A 19,903-nucleotide genomic window follows, 5' to 3' on the forward strand; every position below is an offset into this window, starting at 1 on the left:
TACTACCCTGAGACACAAATTTTGCAAACTCATTCAGTAAAGCAGTTAATTTCATGACCCGAAAGGCTGTATGCTACTCTAAAGACCATCCTGGGATGAAAGCAATCAAGGGACAAAGAAATCTGCTTTCTCTATAAAAATTACGAATGCAGTATAGTTTCTAACTCTTCCCTAGCACTTTGGCAAACAGGATTTCACATGGAATGCCATTAAAATGTCCTCCTGAAATCTTACACATTCCTTCCAAAATAGTTGAGGAAGAACATTACAGCAACTTCATGTAAATGCATTCCTATATTTTGGAATAAATAATGACCCTAAGTAATTAGCTCCTTGTGGAGCCATAACACCCCCCAACTGTAATGTAGAACAAATATTCTGGGCAGAGGCAGTTTTTGGGTTATTGTTATTGGGTTCTGATCATTAGTATATTTGGTCCACTGTGCTAGAAGATATTTTGCCTTATTCAAGTTCAAGTTGGGGGTGGGCGGGACGGAATATAGTACTGATAAAGCAGAAGTATAAAATTTGTTTTCCAGGGAATTATTCTAATCAATGCTATAAGAATCTTCACACGTTAAGTATAGCAAATTAAAAATATCCTCCAAAAGTGAAAACAGCAGCCAACAAAACCCAAGCTTTCCTTTCTACCGAAATAAAGCGAGCTTATATCCTAAGCAATGTTAAAGTCACACTTCCAGGAACAGCAAGCATTTATCAAAAAAATTATAATAGATACCTACATATATATGTATATGTGCGTATGTTTATATATATATACACACACACCCCTACAATATGTACAAGTGACAAAACTGCCTCCAGTTTAGAATTTACACTGATATCCCACTCCTCTCCCCCCCCCAATAATTTTTATTATTTTTTCCCAAATATCTTAAATACAATACAGCTTAACAATACTATTCTCCCACATCCCACTCCTGTAGACCAAGCAAAAGCTGAATTGCTGGTGATGCAACACTAACTTCCTACCAACCATGGTTATCAAACGCAGAGCCCGCCACAGAAATTCACTCCTTCCTTGTAGTCTAGAGGAATAAATCATCTGCCAGACCACACGATCCCCATTCGTACTGCAGTCCTTCCCTAGGGCAAAATCTCTTTCCTCTTCGGTGGGAGCAAAGCAATTCACAGTCATCAGTGTTCACGACAGTTAAATGCTGAAAACATTCACTAGTGGCAAAAGAAACTCATATCTCCCAGATTCCGCGCATGATAGTGCCCGTGCTGTTTCCAGGGTGAAAAACTGAACATGCTTTGATAGCTGGTCACTAATTAAACAGATTCAAGTGTTAGGGTTTTTTTATTCCCGATCCATAACATGGTTGAGCAAAATTACTAGACTTTGAGCTGATAGCAACACCATTCCAATGTATAGCTCTGCACACAAATGTGTTCCAATAATTACCTGAGAGGCTCAGTATGCTTACTGAATACAAGCGGGTATATATTGGTAGATATATGAATAGATAGCAGAGAGAGTTTTTAAAATAATTCAGCACTCTCAAAAGAGGAGCAATGCTTTTAAAACCAAGCCCTCAGCTGTTCTTACTCTAGCAAGTGTCTCAAAGGAGTCCTTTATCCCCACAATGAATGAGAGCTGAACACTCGTTGCACAAATCTGTCCCAATTACAGTTAAGGAATTTCCAAAGAATAGCGCCATAGATGGATAAATATTCCCTGTGTCTGGCTCACATGCCTTTTAGATGTGCGGGAGCTGACCTGAACACAGATAATGCACAAAAAGAACTAACTACTGGAATTTCCAGGCCTAACCCAGAGTGTCTCTTCCATAGATCTGTGTCCCGAGAGTTTCTTTAAGATTTTGTGTGCTACTGTTATGAAAGACTTACAATTCACTTGAAAGGAGAGAGAAACTCAAGTTCCATAAAACAGAACTATGTATATTTTCCAACAATACAAACCAAGGAGGTTTCAAACTTCCATTTGAACCCAAGTACCAAATAAAAAACAGATGAGACGTTTCCACCGATTTTTGGAATCCTGTTTAAATATAAACACTTTTCTTCTAGAGAAGAAATTGCCGTGTTCTTAGCAATTAAAAGAACCCCCTGTCATGACGACACAATGAAAGATGTTCATTTACTGATCCTTCCATGGACATATTACTCACCTGGCGATTTCATGTAATATTGCTCAATATCAGACATGTCCGTATTCAGTGCGCACTCCAGATAGCTGAGGATAACTTTTCTACTGAAGTAGTACCTCATGCCCATTAGAAAGAAGGGCAAACAGCAGGTCAGCAGCAAGGACTTGGTCACAACAAAGCACATTACTATGGAGATAAGGAAGAGAAATAAACGATACCTGTCAGAAAAGAGAATTCAGTGTTGATTTTGGAACACAAACCCAAAAGTCACAGATATTATACAGCAAATATTCTCTGCACAATGTATTTCATTTTGCTTATAGAACAGGCCTTTTAAACAGTTTTAAAAATGTGCTGCTTTGTTCACTTAAGAGAGTCTTCTAGCTTCAATTACTTTTTAAAACACATCATCTCAAAACAGAGGCCTGTTCAATGGTTATAAAAACTTGAACTGCACATTCCTCCCCCCTCCCAGAATGGCTGTAAGGAGGAATCTGGGATCCTCCACTTCTGTTTTAGATTAACCTATCCCCCCACCCCATGTAGTTTCAGAACAATTGGATAAAAATAAATTCATGGATTATATTTTTTAAAATGTGGTTGTATAGCTTGTGGCAAAGACTTCCCCCCTAAGGGTCTGAGAGCAAACTGGGAGCTATGGGGAAAACTGAAGCGGGGTGGCCTTTGTGACAGATTAGTCAATCCTGAACACTTTAATCTCCAGTTACAGGTAGGTAGCCGTGTTGGTCTGCCGTAGTCGAAACAAAATTTAAAAAATCCTTCCAGTAGCAACTAAGTTTGTTACTGGTATGAGCTTTCGGAGGTATCTGAAGAAGTGTTCATGCACACGAAAGCTCATACCAATAACAAACTTATCTGGTCCCTAAGATGCTACTGACTGCAAGAAGATCAAACCTCTCCATTCTGAAGGAAATCAGCCCTGAGTGCTCACTGGAAGGACAGATCCTGAAGCTGAGACTCCAATACTTTGGCCACTCATGAGAAGAGAAGACTCCCTGGAAAAGACCCTGATGTTGGGAAAGATGGAGGGCACAAGGAGAAGGGGACGACAGAGGACGAGATGGTTGGGCAGTGTTCTCGAAGCTACCAGCATGAGTTTGACCAAACTGCGGGGGGCAGTGAAGGACAGGAGTGCCTGGTGTGCTCTGGTCCAGGGGGTCACGAAGAGTTGGACACGACTAAACAACTAAATAACAACAAAGGTGCTACTGGAAGGACTTTAATCTCCAGATCCACCCATCAATGGCTCTGTTTGTGCCAGAATGTGACCCCCCTCAACCCTGAGGTTTTCAATGGAAAAAGGGTTGCCCACTGCTGCTAAACTGCCATTTTCACAGCTGGGTTGACATATTCATGGAGCTATCCACCACAACCCAAAGGTCTTGTTCCTGGCCAGTCACTGTCAGTTGAGACCCCACAGGACTGCACATGTGAAATAATGGTTTTAAACACCACCATGCCTGCTTTTACACTTGTTTACACTGAGTTGCATTCGCCGTTTTGCCATTCCCTCCGTTTGAAGAGGTCCCTTTAGAGTTCTTTGCAAACTCTTTTGGTTTTAACGCCCCCAAAATATTTCGCAGCATCAGCAAACTTGGCCACCTCACTGCTCACTCCTAACTCTAGATAATTCATGGGCAAGTTAAAAAGCATATTGTCAGGGAACTGCCATCAGCTCAGAGGCGAGAGGTGGAAGGGCAGTTGTGTTACAGGGAGCCTCCGAAGATCTTGCGAAGCAGTTCTTCCTCTGGCGAGGAGGGAAGCCCCACCTCCAGTGGGGAAGGGGCGCAGGGACCAGAAGATGCGAGGGAGAGCCTCAACACCGGGCCTGAGCAAAGGGGAGGGGAGGTAAGTCCCCCTTTGCCAGCGCCCACATTGCGCAGTAGGTTTGCACGCAGAGAGAGGAGAAGGATGGGGGTCACACGACTTATGCTGGGGAAGGTATAAGGACCACCCACTCCCAGATTCTGCTAGCGACTGAGCAGACATAGACTTGCGACGCTCTGCACTGTAAAATAGTTTGTACAGATAATAAAGACTGGAAAAGACAGGTTGGAGTCTTGCCTGTTTGCTCTTGAGCCACCACACCACCACCTGACACATATATACCATGGGTAGGCAAACTAAGGCCCAGGGGCCGGATCCGGCCCAATCACCTTCTAAATCTGGCCCGCGGACGGTCCGGGAATCAGCGTGTTTTTACATGAGTAGAATGTGTGCTTTTATTTAAAATGCATCTTTGGCTTACTTGTGGGGCATAGGAATTCATTCTCTTTTCTTCTTTTTTTTCAAAACATAGCCAGCCAGCCCCCCCCCGCAAGGTCTGAGGCACAGTGGACCAGCCCTCTGCTGAAAAAGTTTGCTGACCCCTGATATATACCAATCCTTGGGAGACTCCACTTTTACAACTTTCCATTCAGAAAACTAACTGTCTTCGCTTCCTGCAACTTAACCAATTTCTGATCCACAAGAAGAACTTTCCTCTTATTCCTTGACTGCTAAGGTACAGTGGTACCTCAGGTTAAGAACTTAATTCGTTCTGGAGGTCCGTTCTTGACCTGAAGCACCACTTTAGCTAATGGGGCCTCCCGCTGCCGCCGCCACACGATTTCTGTTCTCATCCTGAAGCAAAGTTCTTAACCTGAGGTACTATTTCTGGGTTAGCCGAGGTACCACTGTACCTTGTTGAAAGCTTTTTGAAAGCCTTAAGTCCATTGTGTTCTAAAATCATTGAATTGTAGAGTTGCAAGAGATCCCAAGGGTCATCTAGTCGAACCCCCTGCAATGCAGGAATCTCAGCTAAAGCATCCGTGACAGGTGGCTATCCAAACTCTGCTTCAAAAACATGCAAGGAAGGAGATTCCACCACCTTTCAGCAGAGTTCCACTGACAACTGGATCACCTCTAGCTATCAGCTTGTGGACACTCTCAAAGAACTCTTATAGGTTTTTGAAACAGGACTGGCCCTTGCGCGTTGAGGTCCCCAAGCCACCCTCAAATAAAACACAATTCACACAGAATTTTTGTTTCAGGTTTTTGGCATAATTTATGGTCAATTTGTGGTCCCTGGTCCTGAATGGGGTTAACTGTGCCCCTGAAGGACTAGGTGCGCAGCCTGGGAGTCATTTTGGACTCACAACTGTCCATGGAGGTGCAGGTTACTTCTGTGTCCAGGGTGGCTGTCTACCAGCTCCATCTGGTCTGCAGGCTAAGACCCTACCTGCCCACGGACTGTCCTGCCAGAGTGGTACATGCTCTAGTTATCTCCCGCTTGGACTACTGCAATGCGCTCTATGTGGGGCTACCTTTGAAGGTGATCCGGAAACTGCAATTAATCCAGAATGCGGCAGCTAGACTGGTGACTGGGAGTGGCTGCCGGGACCACATAACACCAGTTCTGAGAGATCTGTATTGGCTCCCAGTACATTTCCAAGCACAATTCAAAGTGTTGGTGCTGACCTTTAAAGCCCTAAATGGCCTTGGTCCTGTATACCTGAAGGAGCGTCTCCACCCCCATCGTTCAGCCCGGACACTGAGATCCAGCGCCGAAGGCCTTCTGGCGGTTCCCTCATTGCGAGAAGTGAGGTTACAGGGAACCAGACAGAGGGCCTTCTGGGTAGTGGCGCCCACCCTGTGGAACGTGCTCCCTTCAGATGTGAAGGAAATAAGCAGCTATCCTATCTTTAAAAGACATCTGAAGGCAGCCCTGTTCAGAGATGTTTTTAATATTTGATGCTGTATTGTTTTTAACACTTGATTGGGAGCCTCCCAGAGTGGCTGGGGAAACTCAGCCAGATGGGCGGGGTATAAATATATTATTATTATTATTATTATAGGCACAACTCTGGCTCTCTAGATATCCAAAGGTCATTCCTAGAGTGTAGCACCCAGAATTGGGCACAGCAATTAAAATGAGGTCTGACTAGTGAGGAATAAAATGGAACTATTGCTTCATGTGTCTTGGAAACCCTGGTTCTATTAATACAGCCTAAAATGGCATTAACCTCCCCCCCCCCAGCTGCATCACACTGCTGACTCATGTTCAGCTTGTGATCAGATGCAAAACTGAGATCCTGTTCAAATTTACTATTGTGAAGCTAGCTAGGTCCTCTCCCAATCCTATACACATGCACTGAATTATTTTGCTTTGCCATAACACAGAGGTTTGTATTTCTCTGTTTAATTTGATTTTGTTTGTTTCAGCTCAGCTTTCCATTCTATCCTGAACGCTTAATTTATTCCAACATGTTTCCCTCTCCGTTTGACGTCATCTGTAAAACTGGGAAGGAGAGTTAACACCTCTGAAAATCTAATTATTTGTTATTAAAAGAACTTAAATACAGCCTTTCTGATTTAGAATTTGAACCACCCAGAGCAGCTAAAAAAAAAGGGTTAAAACATAAAAGCGTGAGTCGTAATTAATAACTGATAGATGGAGTAGCAAACAGCAACACCCCTACAAAAATAACCTCAGCCTTTATATATATTTATATGAGAAAGTATCCCTCCTAGCCTCAGGATCATTCAGCCACAAGGAATCGTCTATTAAAGATGTTTGGTTTTTTTTCTTTTTTGGCTTCTGACTTAATGTCTGCTTTACTGTATTAATCTGCATTTGTGCCCATGTGTTTCTATATTTGAAAATAAACAAACATGTTTTAAAACAAACACACACAGAAAAACAACAACTGAAAGGGTGTCAGCAGGCAAAAAAATATATTAACATAAAATAATATTGAGTATATTACAGAATGTCAACAGCAGGGGTATGATATACTGGGGAAGGGGGTTCCAAAGGCTGGGCGCCACCACTGAGAAGGCCCTGTTCCTTTCCATCTGGACATCTTCTGCAGATGACCTCAGTGAATGGGCAGCATCATTAAAGGTTCCTTTGGAGTTTGGGGGGCAATTTTGAATTGCATTTGCAAACAGACCAACAGCCAGTGCAATTGATGTCAAAGAAGAAGTCAAAGGCACACTGTGGCATTTGCCTCCTAGGTGGGTCATAAGGAAAGGGTTAAATGAGTGTGAAGTGATTGGCCAGTGGGAACCCAAGGGGAGGAGTTAGATTTAGAGTCAGCGTTGTGTGGAAGTCAGTTGAGAGTTGGGAGTTGGAGAAGGAAGAGGGAGGATATGTCTGTGGGTTGGTCGAGTTGTGTTGTGAGAGAGTGAGAGGAACTGTTAGGTGGAGTCAGATAGATAGTTGGGATAGTCAGTTTGAAGTTGTTAGGAACATATAGGTCAGTAAAGAAACTAAGATTAAGAAACTGACAAGAAATTTAACTGAAACTATAAACTTGTTCATGCTTATAAAAATAAACTTGATTATTTGTTAATGTTAACAACCATCTGGACTCAGTGTGTACCCGAGAGAAACGGGTTGGTGGCAGTGGGAAAGCAATCACAGTGGTGGCACAGGGATCAACAGACCGTCAAACGTCTGGGGACCCTGTGTGATCGCCGCAAAAGTGGTGTCAGCGGTAGGATCACATCAATACTTGCCACCACAAAAGTGGTAGGCAAGCGGTAGGATAACAGCAATACCTGCCACACAAACCAAAAAACCAGCACCAGTCAATTGTCCAGCAATAGCATTTTGTCCTAGCAGCAGTTTCTGACAAAGGAGACCAAGTTACAGTGGTCCAGGCCATTTGACTGCGGCCAAGTCTGCCATTCCTAGAAACGGGCACAGTTAGTGAAACTGTGCAGAAACATTCCTGGTCACAGCTGCCCCCCGAGAATCCAGGAATCAAGTCAGATGCAGAACATTGGGAACCTGGTTTTTCAACGGTAGTGCAACCTTCTTCAAAACAGGTTCTGATTCTATTGCTGGATTGGCATCTAGATAACCAGATTCATCCAGGAATGGCTGGAGCTGTGTAGCTACAACTCATGGCTCACTTAGAAATGGCACATAGGCTCGTAGGTTTCTGGTATGACGGGATCAAGGTAGTAATGGTGTTAACCACTACTTCACTGAAAGAAACATTTGCAATATTCACCCTCTTCTGACTGCTTTACACAGCCAAGACTGGCAAGCTTTTGGTGTGCATGGCTGCCTTCCTCTACCCACCACCTACAAAAAGTCTTTGAGAGGTGAACTGCCATCATTTTGGTTTCCTCTACTATCTGTCTCTACTGAGTACCATTTCAGAGTGCATTAGGGGGCCCACAAGTCTCCACCAAATAAAAGAACCTTCTTCTTCTTATGCCACCCATCTAACTGGGTGGCTTCCAACAAATTATAAGGTAAAGGTAAAGGGACCCCTGACCATTAGGTCCAGTCATGGCTGACTCTGGGGTTGTGGCACTCATCTCGCTTTCTTGGCCAAGGGAGCCAGCATACAGCTTCCGGGTCATGTGGCCAGCATGACTAAGCTGCTTCTGGAGAACCAGAGCAGCGCACGGAAATGCCGTTTACCTTCCTGCCGGAGCGGTACCTATTTATCTACTTGCAGTGCATGCTTTTGAACTGCTAGGTTGGCAGGAGCAGGGACCAAGCAACGGGAGGTCACCCCTTCACGGGGATTCAAACCACCGACCTTCTGATCGGCAAGTCCTAGGCTCTGTGGTTTAACCCACAGCGCCACCCACGCCCCTCTCCAACAAATTGTAAAACCACACTAAAACATCACACACAGTAGAGTAGGTGTTAGGGAGAAGGCTACTAATCTAAACTTCTCGCTGCCATTCGAGTTCTCTATATGCAGTGGTTTTTATAACAGCAGTAGTAGCTGTAATAACAATTGGCAACAACAACAATCTGTATGAAGCGAGACCTTTGTCTCAATCTGCCTACCTGGTCAAAAACCTCTTTAAAACCTCTTTCTGATCCTAGTTCTTGCCCAAGTGACCTCATATTCCCTGTAAATGCTCTACCTATTTCATTCTTCCAGATTATATGTTAAGACACCATCTCATCCTATCAGTACCCCTAACAACAACAACAACAACAACAACAACAATAATAATATTTATACCTGGCCATCTGGCTGGGTTTCCCCAGGCACTCTGGGTGGCTTCCAACCGAATATTAAAAGCAATACAGCATCATACATTAAAAACTTCCCTAAACAGGGTCACCTTCAGTTGTCTTTTAAAAGTAAAATAGTTTTTTAATGCCTTGACATCTGCTGGGACGGCGTTCCACAGAGCAGGTGCCACTACTGAGAAGGCCCTCTGCCTGGTTCCCTGTAACTTGGCTTCTCACAGTGAGGGAACCGCCAAAAGGCCCTTGGAGCTGGACCTCACTGTCCGGGCTGAATGACGGGGATGGAGATGCTCCAGGTATACTGGGCCAAGGCCATTTAGGGCTTAAAAGGTCAGCATCAACACTTTGAATTGTGCCCGGAAACGTACTGAGACACAATGAAAATATTTCAGGACCGGTGTTATATGGTCTCGGTGGCCACTCCCAGTCATCAGCCTAGCTGCTGCATTCTGGATTAATTGCAGTTTCCCATATATCCCACTTTTCCTCCAAGCAGCTCAAGGTGGCATATATGTTTCCTCATTTTATCTTCACAACAACCCTGAGAGGTAGTTTAGGCTGGGGTAGTGACTGGCCCAACCTTCAGGCTAACTGGGGATTTGAACCCTGGCTCTCCAGGTCCTAGTCCAATACCTTAACCACTGTACCACACTGGCCTTCCTTGGAGGAATAAAATTAGGTTAAGGATATGGGGGACGTACTCTTTGAGGCACAGTTCCCTTGATTCCAATTTCTCACCCCAACTTTACCACAGAATTTGGGGATGGAAAGGTAAATATAAACTCCTAATCTCTATCATTCATCATGCAAAAGGCTGGGCTGGATGAATCCCAAGCCAGAATTAAGATTGCCTGAAGAATATCAACAACCTCAGATGTGCAGATGACACAACATTGAAGGCAGAAAGTGAGGAGAAATTAAAGAACCTTTTAATGAAGGTGAAAGAGGAGAGCACAAAATATGATCTGAAGCTCAACATCAAAAAAATGAAGATCATGGCCACTGGGCCCATCACCTCCTGGCAAATAGAAGGGGAAGAAATGGAGGCAGTGAGATTTTACCTTCTTGGGCTCCATGATCACTGCAGATGGTGACAGCAGCCACGAAATTAAAAGAAGTCTGCTTCTTGGGAGAAAAGCAATGACAGGCCTAGACAGCATCTTAAGAAGCAGAGACATTATGGTGCTGGAGGAGACTCTTGAGAGTCCCATGGACTGCAATAAGATCAAACCTATCCATTCTTAAGGAAATCAGTCCTGAGTGCTCACTAGAAGGACAGATCGTGAAGCTGAGGCTCCAATACTTTGGCCACCTTATGAGAAGAGAAGACTCCCTGGAAAAGACCCTGATGTTGGGAAAGATGGAGGGCACAAGGAGAAGGGGACGACAGAGGACGACATGGTTGGATACTGTTCTTGAAGCTACCAGCATGAGTTTGAACAAACTGTGGGAGGCAGTGGAAGACAGGGGTGCCTGGCGTGCTCTGGTCCATGGGGTCATGAAGAGTCGGACATGACTAAACAACAATAACAATCTCTATCAGTGATATATGGCAATTGCTGAGACTGCTGAGGTTTCAGGGTAGACTGTTAGGAATCTAACTGACGTCTTATATCTCTATCCTCTTTGAAAAATTGGCAATCTGATCTAGGAAGGCATCATCCAAGTATTCTGACCGGCTTGCCAATCTGTAGCAGATCCCGGTCCAGTCGTGACCGACTCTGGGGTTGCAGCGCTCATCTCGCTTTACTGGCCGAGGGAGCCAGCGTACAGCTTCCAGGTCAAGTAGCCAGCAGGACTAAGCCGCTTCTGGCGAACCAGAGCAGCGCACGGAAACGCCGCTTACCTTCCCGACGGAGTGGTACCTATTTATCTACTTACACTTTGACGTGCTTTTGAACTGCTAGGTTGGCAGGAGCTGGGACCAAGCAACGGGAGCTCACCCCATCACGGGGATTCGAACCGCCGACCTTCTGATCGGCAAGTCCTAAGCTCTGTGGTTTAACCCACAGCGCCACCCACGCCCTCTCCAACAAATTATAAAACCACACTAAAACATCACACACAGCAGAGTAGGTGTTTAACCCACAGCGCCACTCACATCCCAAGAGTAAGGAGTGATTAAAACACCTCACAGTAACTGGCAGTAAATTCAAAACCGCGTCTAGAAGCAGATTTGGTTCCCACGTGCCTCAGCAGGGAGGGAAAGTGGTCAGTGGACTTGATGAACCTGGACTAGCTTTCTGGCACAACCTGGACAACTCCTGCAATTAAAAATATGATTTTCCTCTGCCTCTGCGTTTTAACGGACCAGGGCTCAAACTTCATACCGTTTCACAGCCCATGGCTTGCTAACCACCGTGTTGATAGTTCCTATTTTCCATTTTTATTTTACACCTGCTTTCCCGACACGGGTGGCACTGTGGGTTAAACCACAGAGCCTAGGACTTGCTGATCAGAAGGTTGGCGGTTCGAATCCCCGTGAAGGGGTGAGCTCCCGTTGCTCGGTCCCTGCTCCTGCCAACCTAGCAGTTCGAAAGCACACCAGTGCTAGTAGATAAATAGGTACCGCTCCGGTGGGAGGGTAAACGGCATTTCCGTGCACTGCTCTGGTTTGCCAGAAGCAGCTTAGTCATGCTGGCCACATGACCCGGAAGCTGTACGCCGGCTCCATCGGCCAGTAAAGCGAGATGAGCGCCACAACCCCAGAGTCAGCCTGCTTTCCCAGCTAGAAAAGCTAAGGGCTAAAGTAGACACGAGAAGAGATCTGCTTGTTAAAATGCAGAACAGAACTTAAGTAAGAATATAAAGATGAGCCTTGTTGCATTAAGCCTACCAAGTTCAAACTACTGTTTTTTTGCAACCACAGTTCTTCAGATGCCTATGTGAAACGCACAAGGGAGATGTGAATGCAATGCACTTTCTGCTTTGTTCCCTGGCAACTGACATTCAAAGGCACACTGCCTCTGAACTTGGGAAGGAACAAACAGCCCCTGCGCCTAGTATCCATTAATAGCTCACTTTTCCATACATTTGTCCACCTCCCTCTCTCCCACATACATATCCCTTTGCATCTAAAGCTAGCCAAGATATATAAAGCAACGGGGCTTTAGGTCTTAACTTCCAAGAGATGCTAATTATATGTTGCTTGATTATGATGACATATCACTATTATTTATTACTTCCTCCCCCGTGATTACTCTTGGTAGCAAAGTACCATATTTTCTGCTCTATAAGACTCACTTTCCCCCTCCTAAAAAGTAAGGGGAAATGTCTGTGCGTCTTATGGAGCGAATGCAGGCTGCGCAGCTATCACTGAAGCCAGAACAGCAAGACGAATTGCTGCTTTCGCTGCGCAGCGATCCCTCTTGCTGTTCTAGCTTCTGAGATTCAGAATATTTTTTTTCTCGTTTTCCTCCTCCAAAAACTAGGTGCGTCTTGTGGTCTAGTGCGTCTTATAGAGCGAAAAATACGGTATATCGAGAAGGAAACCAGAACCCTCCTCTCCCTTGCCAGGATCTTGAAGAGCACTCCCGCTTGCATGCAGCAAGTCTTTGGGGCCAATGGGAGCCTTTCCCTATGCCTATCAAATGGGGAAGGGGGGGAGGGCTATGCTTGTAATTAAATAAAGAAAAACTGACTGCAAGCAATGAAATTAGTGTCAAGTATAGTTAGGCCCTTAGGAGCAACCTCAGCATTATCGTATAAATTTAACTCTTTCGATTCTGGCCTACAATTAGTTCTGTGTACAGTTTAGCCCCAATTATCTATTTGGGTGGACGCGGGTGGCCTAAACCACTGAGCCTCTTGGGCTTGCTGATCAGAAGGTCGGCGGTTCGAATCCCTGCAATGGGGTGAGCTCCCGTTGCTCGGGCCCTGCTCCTGCCAACCTAGCAGTTTGAAAGCACGTCAAAGTGCAAGTAGATAAATAGGTACCACTCTGGCGGGAAGGTAAACGGCGTTTCCGTGCGCTGCTCTGGTTCGCCAGAAGCAGCTTAGTCATGCTGGCCACATGACCCGGAAGCTGTACGCTGGCTCCCTCAGCCAATAAAGAAAGATGAGCGCCGCAACCCCAGAGTCGTTCATGACTGGACTTAACAGTCAGGGGTCCCTTTACCTTTACCTATTCAGGAACTTGCAGCTTCATCTCTAATACTGGGCATATTTGTAATCATACTTATACTTTAAAAAACAAAAAAACCTCACACATTATGATTTTCTCGCTAAGTTTATACATGCGCAATGCATTTCATGTTCATTCTGGGACAATCCTGTTTACATTTACTTGGAAGTAAGTCCAAATGGTGTTTAACTCAGAGTGGCTTACTTCCATGTAACAGGATTACCACACGAAAACAGTATATTAAACTGAAGTTGGAAAGAAATTGAGTACATCCATCATTCAGTCAAACAAAATCTTAGCTGATTAAATACTCGACTAATTTGACACTTGAATAAAAGCGAATTGTTCCAAAGCAAAACCAGGCTTCCTATGTTCTGTCATTGTAGCAGGCATTATTTTGGAAGAAGCGTCTTCTCCTCTGTAGGAAAGGGGGAAATTCCTCAAAAGGGAACTTTTGCAGATACGTGCATTAAATAAAATACTTGAAATTAATTGTTGCTCAATTAGTCAGGGTACCTTTTTAGGCAGTAAGAGATTTTACTTTATTGGGCTCCATGATCACTGCAGATGGTGACAGCAGCCACGAAATTAAAAGATGCCTGCTTCTTGGGAGAAAAGCAATGACAAACCGAGAGAGCATCTTAAAAAGTAGAGACATCACCTTGCCAACAAAGGTCCGTATAGTTAAAGCTATGGTTTTCCCAGTAGTGATGTATGGAAGTGAGAGCTTTACCATAAAGAAGCCTGATTGCCGAAGAATTGATGCATTTGAATTATGGTGCTGGAGGAGACTCTTGAGAGTCCCATGGACTGCAAGAAGATCAAACCGATCCATTCTGAAGGAAATCAGCCCTGAGTGCTCACTTGGAAGGACAGATCCTGAAGCTGAGACTCCAATACTTTGGCCACCTCATGAGAAGAGAAGACTCCCTGGAAAAGACCCTGATGTTGGGAAAGATGGAGGGCACATGGAGGAGGGGACGACAGAGGACAAGATGGTTGGACAGTGTTCTCGAAGCTACCAGCATGAGTTTGACTAAACTGCAGGAGGCAGTGGAAGACAGAAGTGCCTAGCGTGCTCTGGTCCATGGGGTCACAAAGAGTCGGACACGACTAAATGACTAAACAACAACAACCTTTTTAGGCAATCACTTGGGAGAATAGGGTGGGGAGAGAAATGTGACCCTGTTGGATTCTCCTGGAGCATTCAGTGCCTTTCTTGACTACTGACTATCTGTACGATATCCTTCTAGGATGCCTTGCAAGGATGAGATTAGGAGGCACTGTTTGGCAGTGGTTCCACTTGTACCTGCGAGGCTGATCCCAGAAGGTGTGCTGGGAGACCTGATGTTCCACCCAATGGCCATTGGCTTCCAGCTTGCCACAAGGTTCCATCTCGTCTCCCTTGCTTTTCAACATCTACATGGAAACAGTGGGAGAAGTTATCTGAAAGTTTGGGCTGAAGAACCATACGTTTGTGGCACTTCTCAGGGTTTTTTTTTTAATCTTCTATTGTGTGGAAAACCATAGCTTTTACTATACGGACCTTTGTTGGCAAGGTGAGGTGGGTATAGTAAAAGCTATGGTTTTCCCAGTACTGTAGTGATGTATCAAAGTGCGAGCTGGACCATAAAGAAGGCTGATCACCAAAGAATTGATGCTTTTGAATTATGATGCTGGAGGAGACTCTTGAGAGTCCCATGGACTGCAAGAAGATCAAACCTATCCATTCTGAAGGAAATCAACCCTGAGTGCTCACTGGAAGGACAGATCATGAAGCTGAGGCTCCAATACTTTGGCCACCTCATGAGAAGAGAAGACTCCCTGGGAAAGACCCTGATGTTGGGAAAGACAGAGGACGAGATGGTTGGATAGTGTTCTCAAAGCTACCAGCATGAGTTTGACCAAACTGTGGGAGGCAGTGGAAGACAGGAGTGCCTGGCGTGCTCTGGTCCATGGGGTCACAAAGAGTCGGACTCGACTAAACCACTAAACAACAAATTGTGTGGAGGTAACAGAAGCAACACTCAATTAATTCAGGAATGAGAGAGATAAACAAACGGAACTTGAACCATATAAGATGGAGACACTATTGGAAATTTGTGCGAAGATTTTTAACCTATTCTGAACAGGACTGCACTACTCCTGATGCAGCTGGAGCTTAACTGGAGCTGGTTGTCTATCTGTTTCATTGATTTAGAGTGCAGGGGCTGACCTTTAAAGCCTTAAATGGCCTCACAGAGGCCCGGTTGGTTCATATGGGGGTTTTTGAAATAAAATGTGTTGTCATCCCCCAGAAACTCCCATATGAACTCATGAAATTGAGGCAAACGGGGGAGAAAAATGCAGTCTTCTGGGTTGCGGTATTTATTCTCTCCCAAGTTAAATCCGCTAAGGTAAAGGTAAAGGTACCCCTGCCCATACGGGCCAGTCTTGACAGACTCTGGGGTTGTGCGCCCATCTCACTCAAGAGGCCAGGGGCCAGTGCTGTCCGGAGACACTTCCGGGTCACGTGGCCAGCGTGACATCGCTGCTCTGGCGAGCCAGAGCCGCACACGGAAACGCCGTTTACCTTCCCGCTGGTAAGCGGTCCCTATTTATCTACTTGCACCCGGAGGTGCTTTCGAACTGCTAGGTTGGCAGGCGCTGGGACCGAGCAGCGGGAGCGCACCCCGCCGCAGGGATTCGAACCGCCGACCTTTCGATCGGCAAGTCCTAGGCGCTGAGGCTTTAACCCACAGCGCCACCTGCGTCCCTTAAATCCGCTAGGCTCCCTCTTATTTTTACAGACAAGAAGGATGACAATATTAGACTACCACTACTCATTATTGAGAGATGAGAGGACCCACAACTGAACTGACGCGCTGGGGAGTAATTCAGAGACAGAGGCATTTTTACTTGTTTCAGGGTGGATGCAAATACACTCATCGTTTCCCAGTCATCAGAGGCATCTGAAGTCTTTGCACCCCCAGAATTGAATGCACCGGAGCCGAGGTAGATCCGTTCTGAAATTCCCCCTCACAACAGTGTTGTCAAATGTTATCTCCCCTCCTTGGTCAGAGAAAACCTTTTCTGCCAATTTGAAGCAGAAGTCAGTGCCAAATGGCTGATAGCTGTGCAATCACAAATTCTCCTCTGTCCCCCCCTCCACAGTCCTCAGAGCAGTTTTGCCATTTGCTACAAACTTCAGTTTTCCTTTCTAAAAAATATGTCTATTAAAATTAAAAGCAGGCAAGATTGCTGGTAGAACGGAGGGTAAAATAAAGACTGAAAATGCAACCAGTAAGTTCTGGACACTAATCGACAGCTGGGGGGGGGGGGGCGGACTGCACCAAAGTCCCTTCAGAATGGGACCATGAAGGTCCCATTTCCTGCAAAATTATAATGTGCAAGGCTGGATTTTCTAAGGAAATGAGCAACCCAAGCTCATTTGCTGTTCATAATCAGGTGGCATGGAGGGGAGGATAAACTGTCTGGAATAGTCAACGATAATTAGTGCTTGCTGCAGTTTGTGTGCATAAGCTTTAACAGGGCAGGTTGATCTGTTTAACTAGCAAGCACTTGGCCTTGATGGTCATATAACACTTTGAGTGATCACTATGGACATTTATAACGGCTAGTTAGCCAGGCAAGTTATCGTGGTCCAGGCATCCTGGTGTGTGGCTGGTAGTGTCCTCTCGGGTCTATGCTGAAAAAGCACCTCTCTCTGAGCTCTTCCACCAGCTGGGGGAGGCGCCTGCCATAGGAGGCATGCACAGAGCACATGTAAAGGAGGCATGCACAGGCAAAGAGCTCCCCTCTCTGCCACAAGATGCGTGTACTGCACAGAGTATGTAGCGGTTTGAGCACACCTGCCAGAATGGAATGTGCATGGATTTGGCTCCGATTGCAAAAGCTAACTCGGGGCCGCAGTGCTTGCATGCTCTCGGCTGCAGGAGCTTCCTCCCCTGGAGGCCGCTTGCCAACTTTGCACTTCCGCGAAGCGAAACCTGCGACAGTCCCCGCTTGGCTGACCCCGTCTGCAGCCTCCAGCCACGTCCCTGGGAAATAGGAGACTCCTAGACACAAGGCGGCTCCCTCTGCCCGGCAGCTGCTCTGCTCTTCAGACATGCTGCCCCCTCCCCCAAACGCAGCGAGGCAGGCTCGCCCGTCCGCTGGTTGAAAGTGGCAATGCTCGCCTGGCGCGCGTCACGTGTGAACGCTGCCCCGCGAGGTCTCAAGGTGCAAGGGCTTGCGAAATCCGAGTTCTGCGCCGAGCCGCAGTAAACTCGCGCAAAGGGCCCTTCGCCCAAGTTTCCTTGCCCCGCCACTGCTGCGGAGTGACTCCGAATCGCTGGCGTAAAGAGGAAGGCGCGCATCTTCCGCAGGAGGGACCTTGCGGAGGAGATGCTCTCTTTTCTCCCACCCGCAAGCAGGAACGTGCCCGGCGCTGGGGGGAGCCTAGCCCCCGATCTGGAGGCGATCAGGCCGGCTTGGCTTGGCCCGGAAAGGCGCCCCATCTCCGGCCCGCAGAGGGCCCCCTTCCCTCTCTCGCGCGCGTCTGCTGCGCGCTCCGGCTCGGAGATGGAGATGCAGCCGGGCGCGCCGTCGGTGCTGCGGCGAACGGAGCATCCGCCGCCTCCTGCCGGTACCACGAAGGCGCATCCAGGCTCCCCCGATCCTCCCTGCTGTGCACCGGGAGATGCGTTGGGGAGGGGGGAGTTAAGGCGATCGCTTCCGGTTCTTTCCCACCCCACCCCCGTGTCCGCAACCGCGATCGCGCTTACCGGCCATTGTCCCGTAGACCATCTGCGTCCAGGGCTGGTGTTTGAGCCCTCGGAAGGCGGTGTTCGGGATCCTCTCCATGATGCCCTCGTAGAAGATGCGGCGCACCGCTTCCTGCTCGGAAGGGTGAAACTCCCTGATGCAGACGCCCTCCTTCTTGTCCTCGCCGTCGGGCGCGGGGCTCGGCGGCGGAGGCTGCGGCTGCAGCTGCGGCCCCGCGGCGGGCGATCCGGATCCGGCCCTCGAGGAAGGCCACATCTGAGCGGACGAGGAGACCAGCAAGCTCTCCTTTTTGGCTCCTGAAATCGAGTCATGATCTTCCGCCACTATCTTAGTCTCACAAACCATTTTGGGAGACAGACAATGCATGCAAACCGGCCGAGGAGGGGGGGGGAAGGGGGGGCTTAGGAAATGTCGGATGGGGTGGGGGGGGAGAAAAGGAAAAGGGGGGAGAAAAAAGGGGGGGGAGAAGCTTGCCTGCCAACAGGCTGCTCTACGATCGCAGCTTTTTTTTTTAATGGTGCGGAGGCGGCGGTGGCGAAGGGAGAAAGGAGCTCCGCCGCATTTTGGAGAAGTATTTATAATGCAGCAGAGCCGCTTGCCGCTTGCAAGGGGGTCCTTTCGCCCCCCCGGGTCCTAGCGCCCTTTTCCCATTGGTTGTTGCGTTCGCTGGCTGGTGGGGCCGGGGGCGTGGCGGGCCGGGGGAAACGCCTCCTCTCCCGGTCCTCTTGGTGGCAAATTACTACAGGCTTCGTTGCGCCCCCCCCCTTTGATGTCACCTTTCAGCGCTCCCAGTTTCCTGCTGAGCATTACAGAAATCCTGTGCCAAACTGTTAGATGTGGCGCCTCGCTGGGGGAGAAGAAGGCGACTGACTTCGCTTGCTAGGGTGGGGTGGGGGGGAAGGGGGGAAGGCTCGGGGGGGCGGGTCGTGGGGGCTGCAACTTCCAGCAGCTTGCCGTGTTTCCACTTAAAACGACACTCGAGCAAGGGGAAAGGGAATCTAGGAGCAGAATGCTGCAAACGAACTGCATTCTTCATTTCAGCGCGAGGACATGCATGTACACATATACAGGCGCGACTTTGGGTTGCTGCGAACGAGGGGGGAGACAATTTATTCGAATGCACACTTCAGATATAAATCAGATCCGCAGCCTTTTTTTGCAAATTTTTTGGTTTGAATTAATTTCCTGCCGTGGGGATTTAGAAGATACATTTGTGGTAGCCCCAGAGCGGATAGTGGTGCTCTGCAGATGTGGTTGGACTATTCTTTATTATTATTATTATTATTATTACAGTATTAAAGATTTTCTTGTTTTACAGAAGTATGTGTAACGTCTCTCGTATTTTTTCCGTGTAACGTTTTTACAAATCAGTTTCATTTGTTGAGATATTGGGGGGGGGGGGGAGATGAGGGGGTCGGGGGCGATGTTTCTCTTTTGCTTAATGTATGTAGGGTTTGGTCTCGGCGTTTGGTGGGACTACTTCTGAAGCCCACCACCACTGATCATCGGCCACGCTAGCAACATCTGGAGCTGCCCCCGGTCCAGACTCCACATGCAGCAAATCCCTCCCCCGCGCGCGCCCTTGACTAGCCCGGATCCGTTGGCGTCCACTTGGTTAAGTTAATCCATCTAAGGTGAGCGCGCGTCCGGGATGGCGGCCTTTCAGAAGACGCGAGATCCTCGTCTGAAGGGTTCCTTTAGGATCCGCGCCCCTCTTGAGGGATGATGAATCCCACCCCCGTGGGGTTCCCACGAGTGAAAGTGACATCGCTTATTCTCTTCCGCGGAGACTCCGATCCCAGCTGCTCTCCTCCTGCTCCGCGGTGATTGGATGAGTCATTCACCACTGCGGTAGTTCGGAAGGGG

General features: G+C 47.3%; 1 protein-coding gene across 5 annotated transcripts in view; it reads right to left on the bottom strand.

Annotated features, from left to right (window-relative positions):
• The window catches only part of NAT8L (N-acetyltransferase 8 like), a 45,262-nt gene extending 26,351 nt beyond the window's left edge, over positions 1 to 18,911 (bottom strand). For 4 of the 5 annotated variants that reach the window (XR_014564044.1, XR_014564045.1, XR_014564046.1 and 1 more), the window contains exons 1-2: positions 18,037 to 18,911; positions 2,157 to 2,321 (exon numbers count right to left, since the gene is read on the bottom strand). Coding sequence is in view for 2 of the 5 variants with exons in the window: in XM_083738518.1 (XP_083594644.1) it covers positions 2,157 to 2,321; positions 18,037 to 18,403 (532 nt within the window). In the remaining 3 variants the exon portion in view is untranslated. The remainder of the gene's footprint in view (positions 1 to 2,156; positions 2,322 to 18,036) is intronic. The other variant, XM_083738517.1, reaches the window with a different exon arrangement.
• Positions 18,912 to 19,903: the final 992 nt, after the last annotated feature.

This window comes from Podarcis gaigeae (genome assembly GCF_964106915.1).
Source record: "Podarcis gaigeae genome assembly, chromosome: 5".
NCBI lineage: Eukaryota > Metazoa > Chordata > Lepidosauria > Squamata > Lacertidae > Podarcis > Podarcis gaigeae.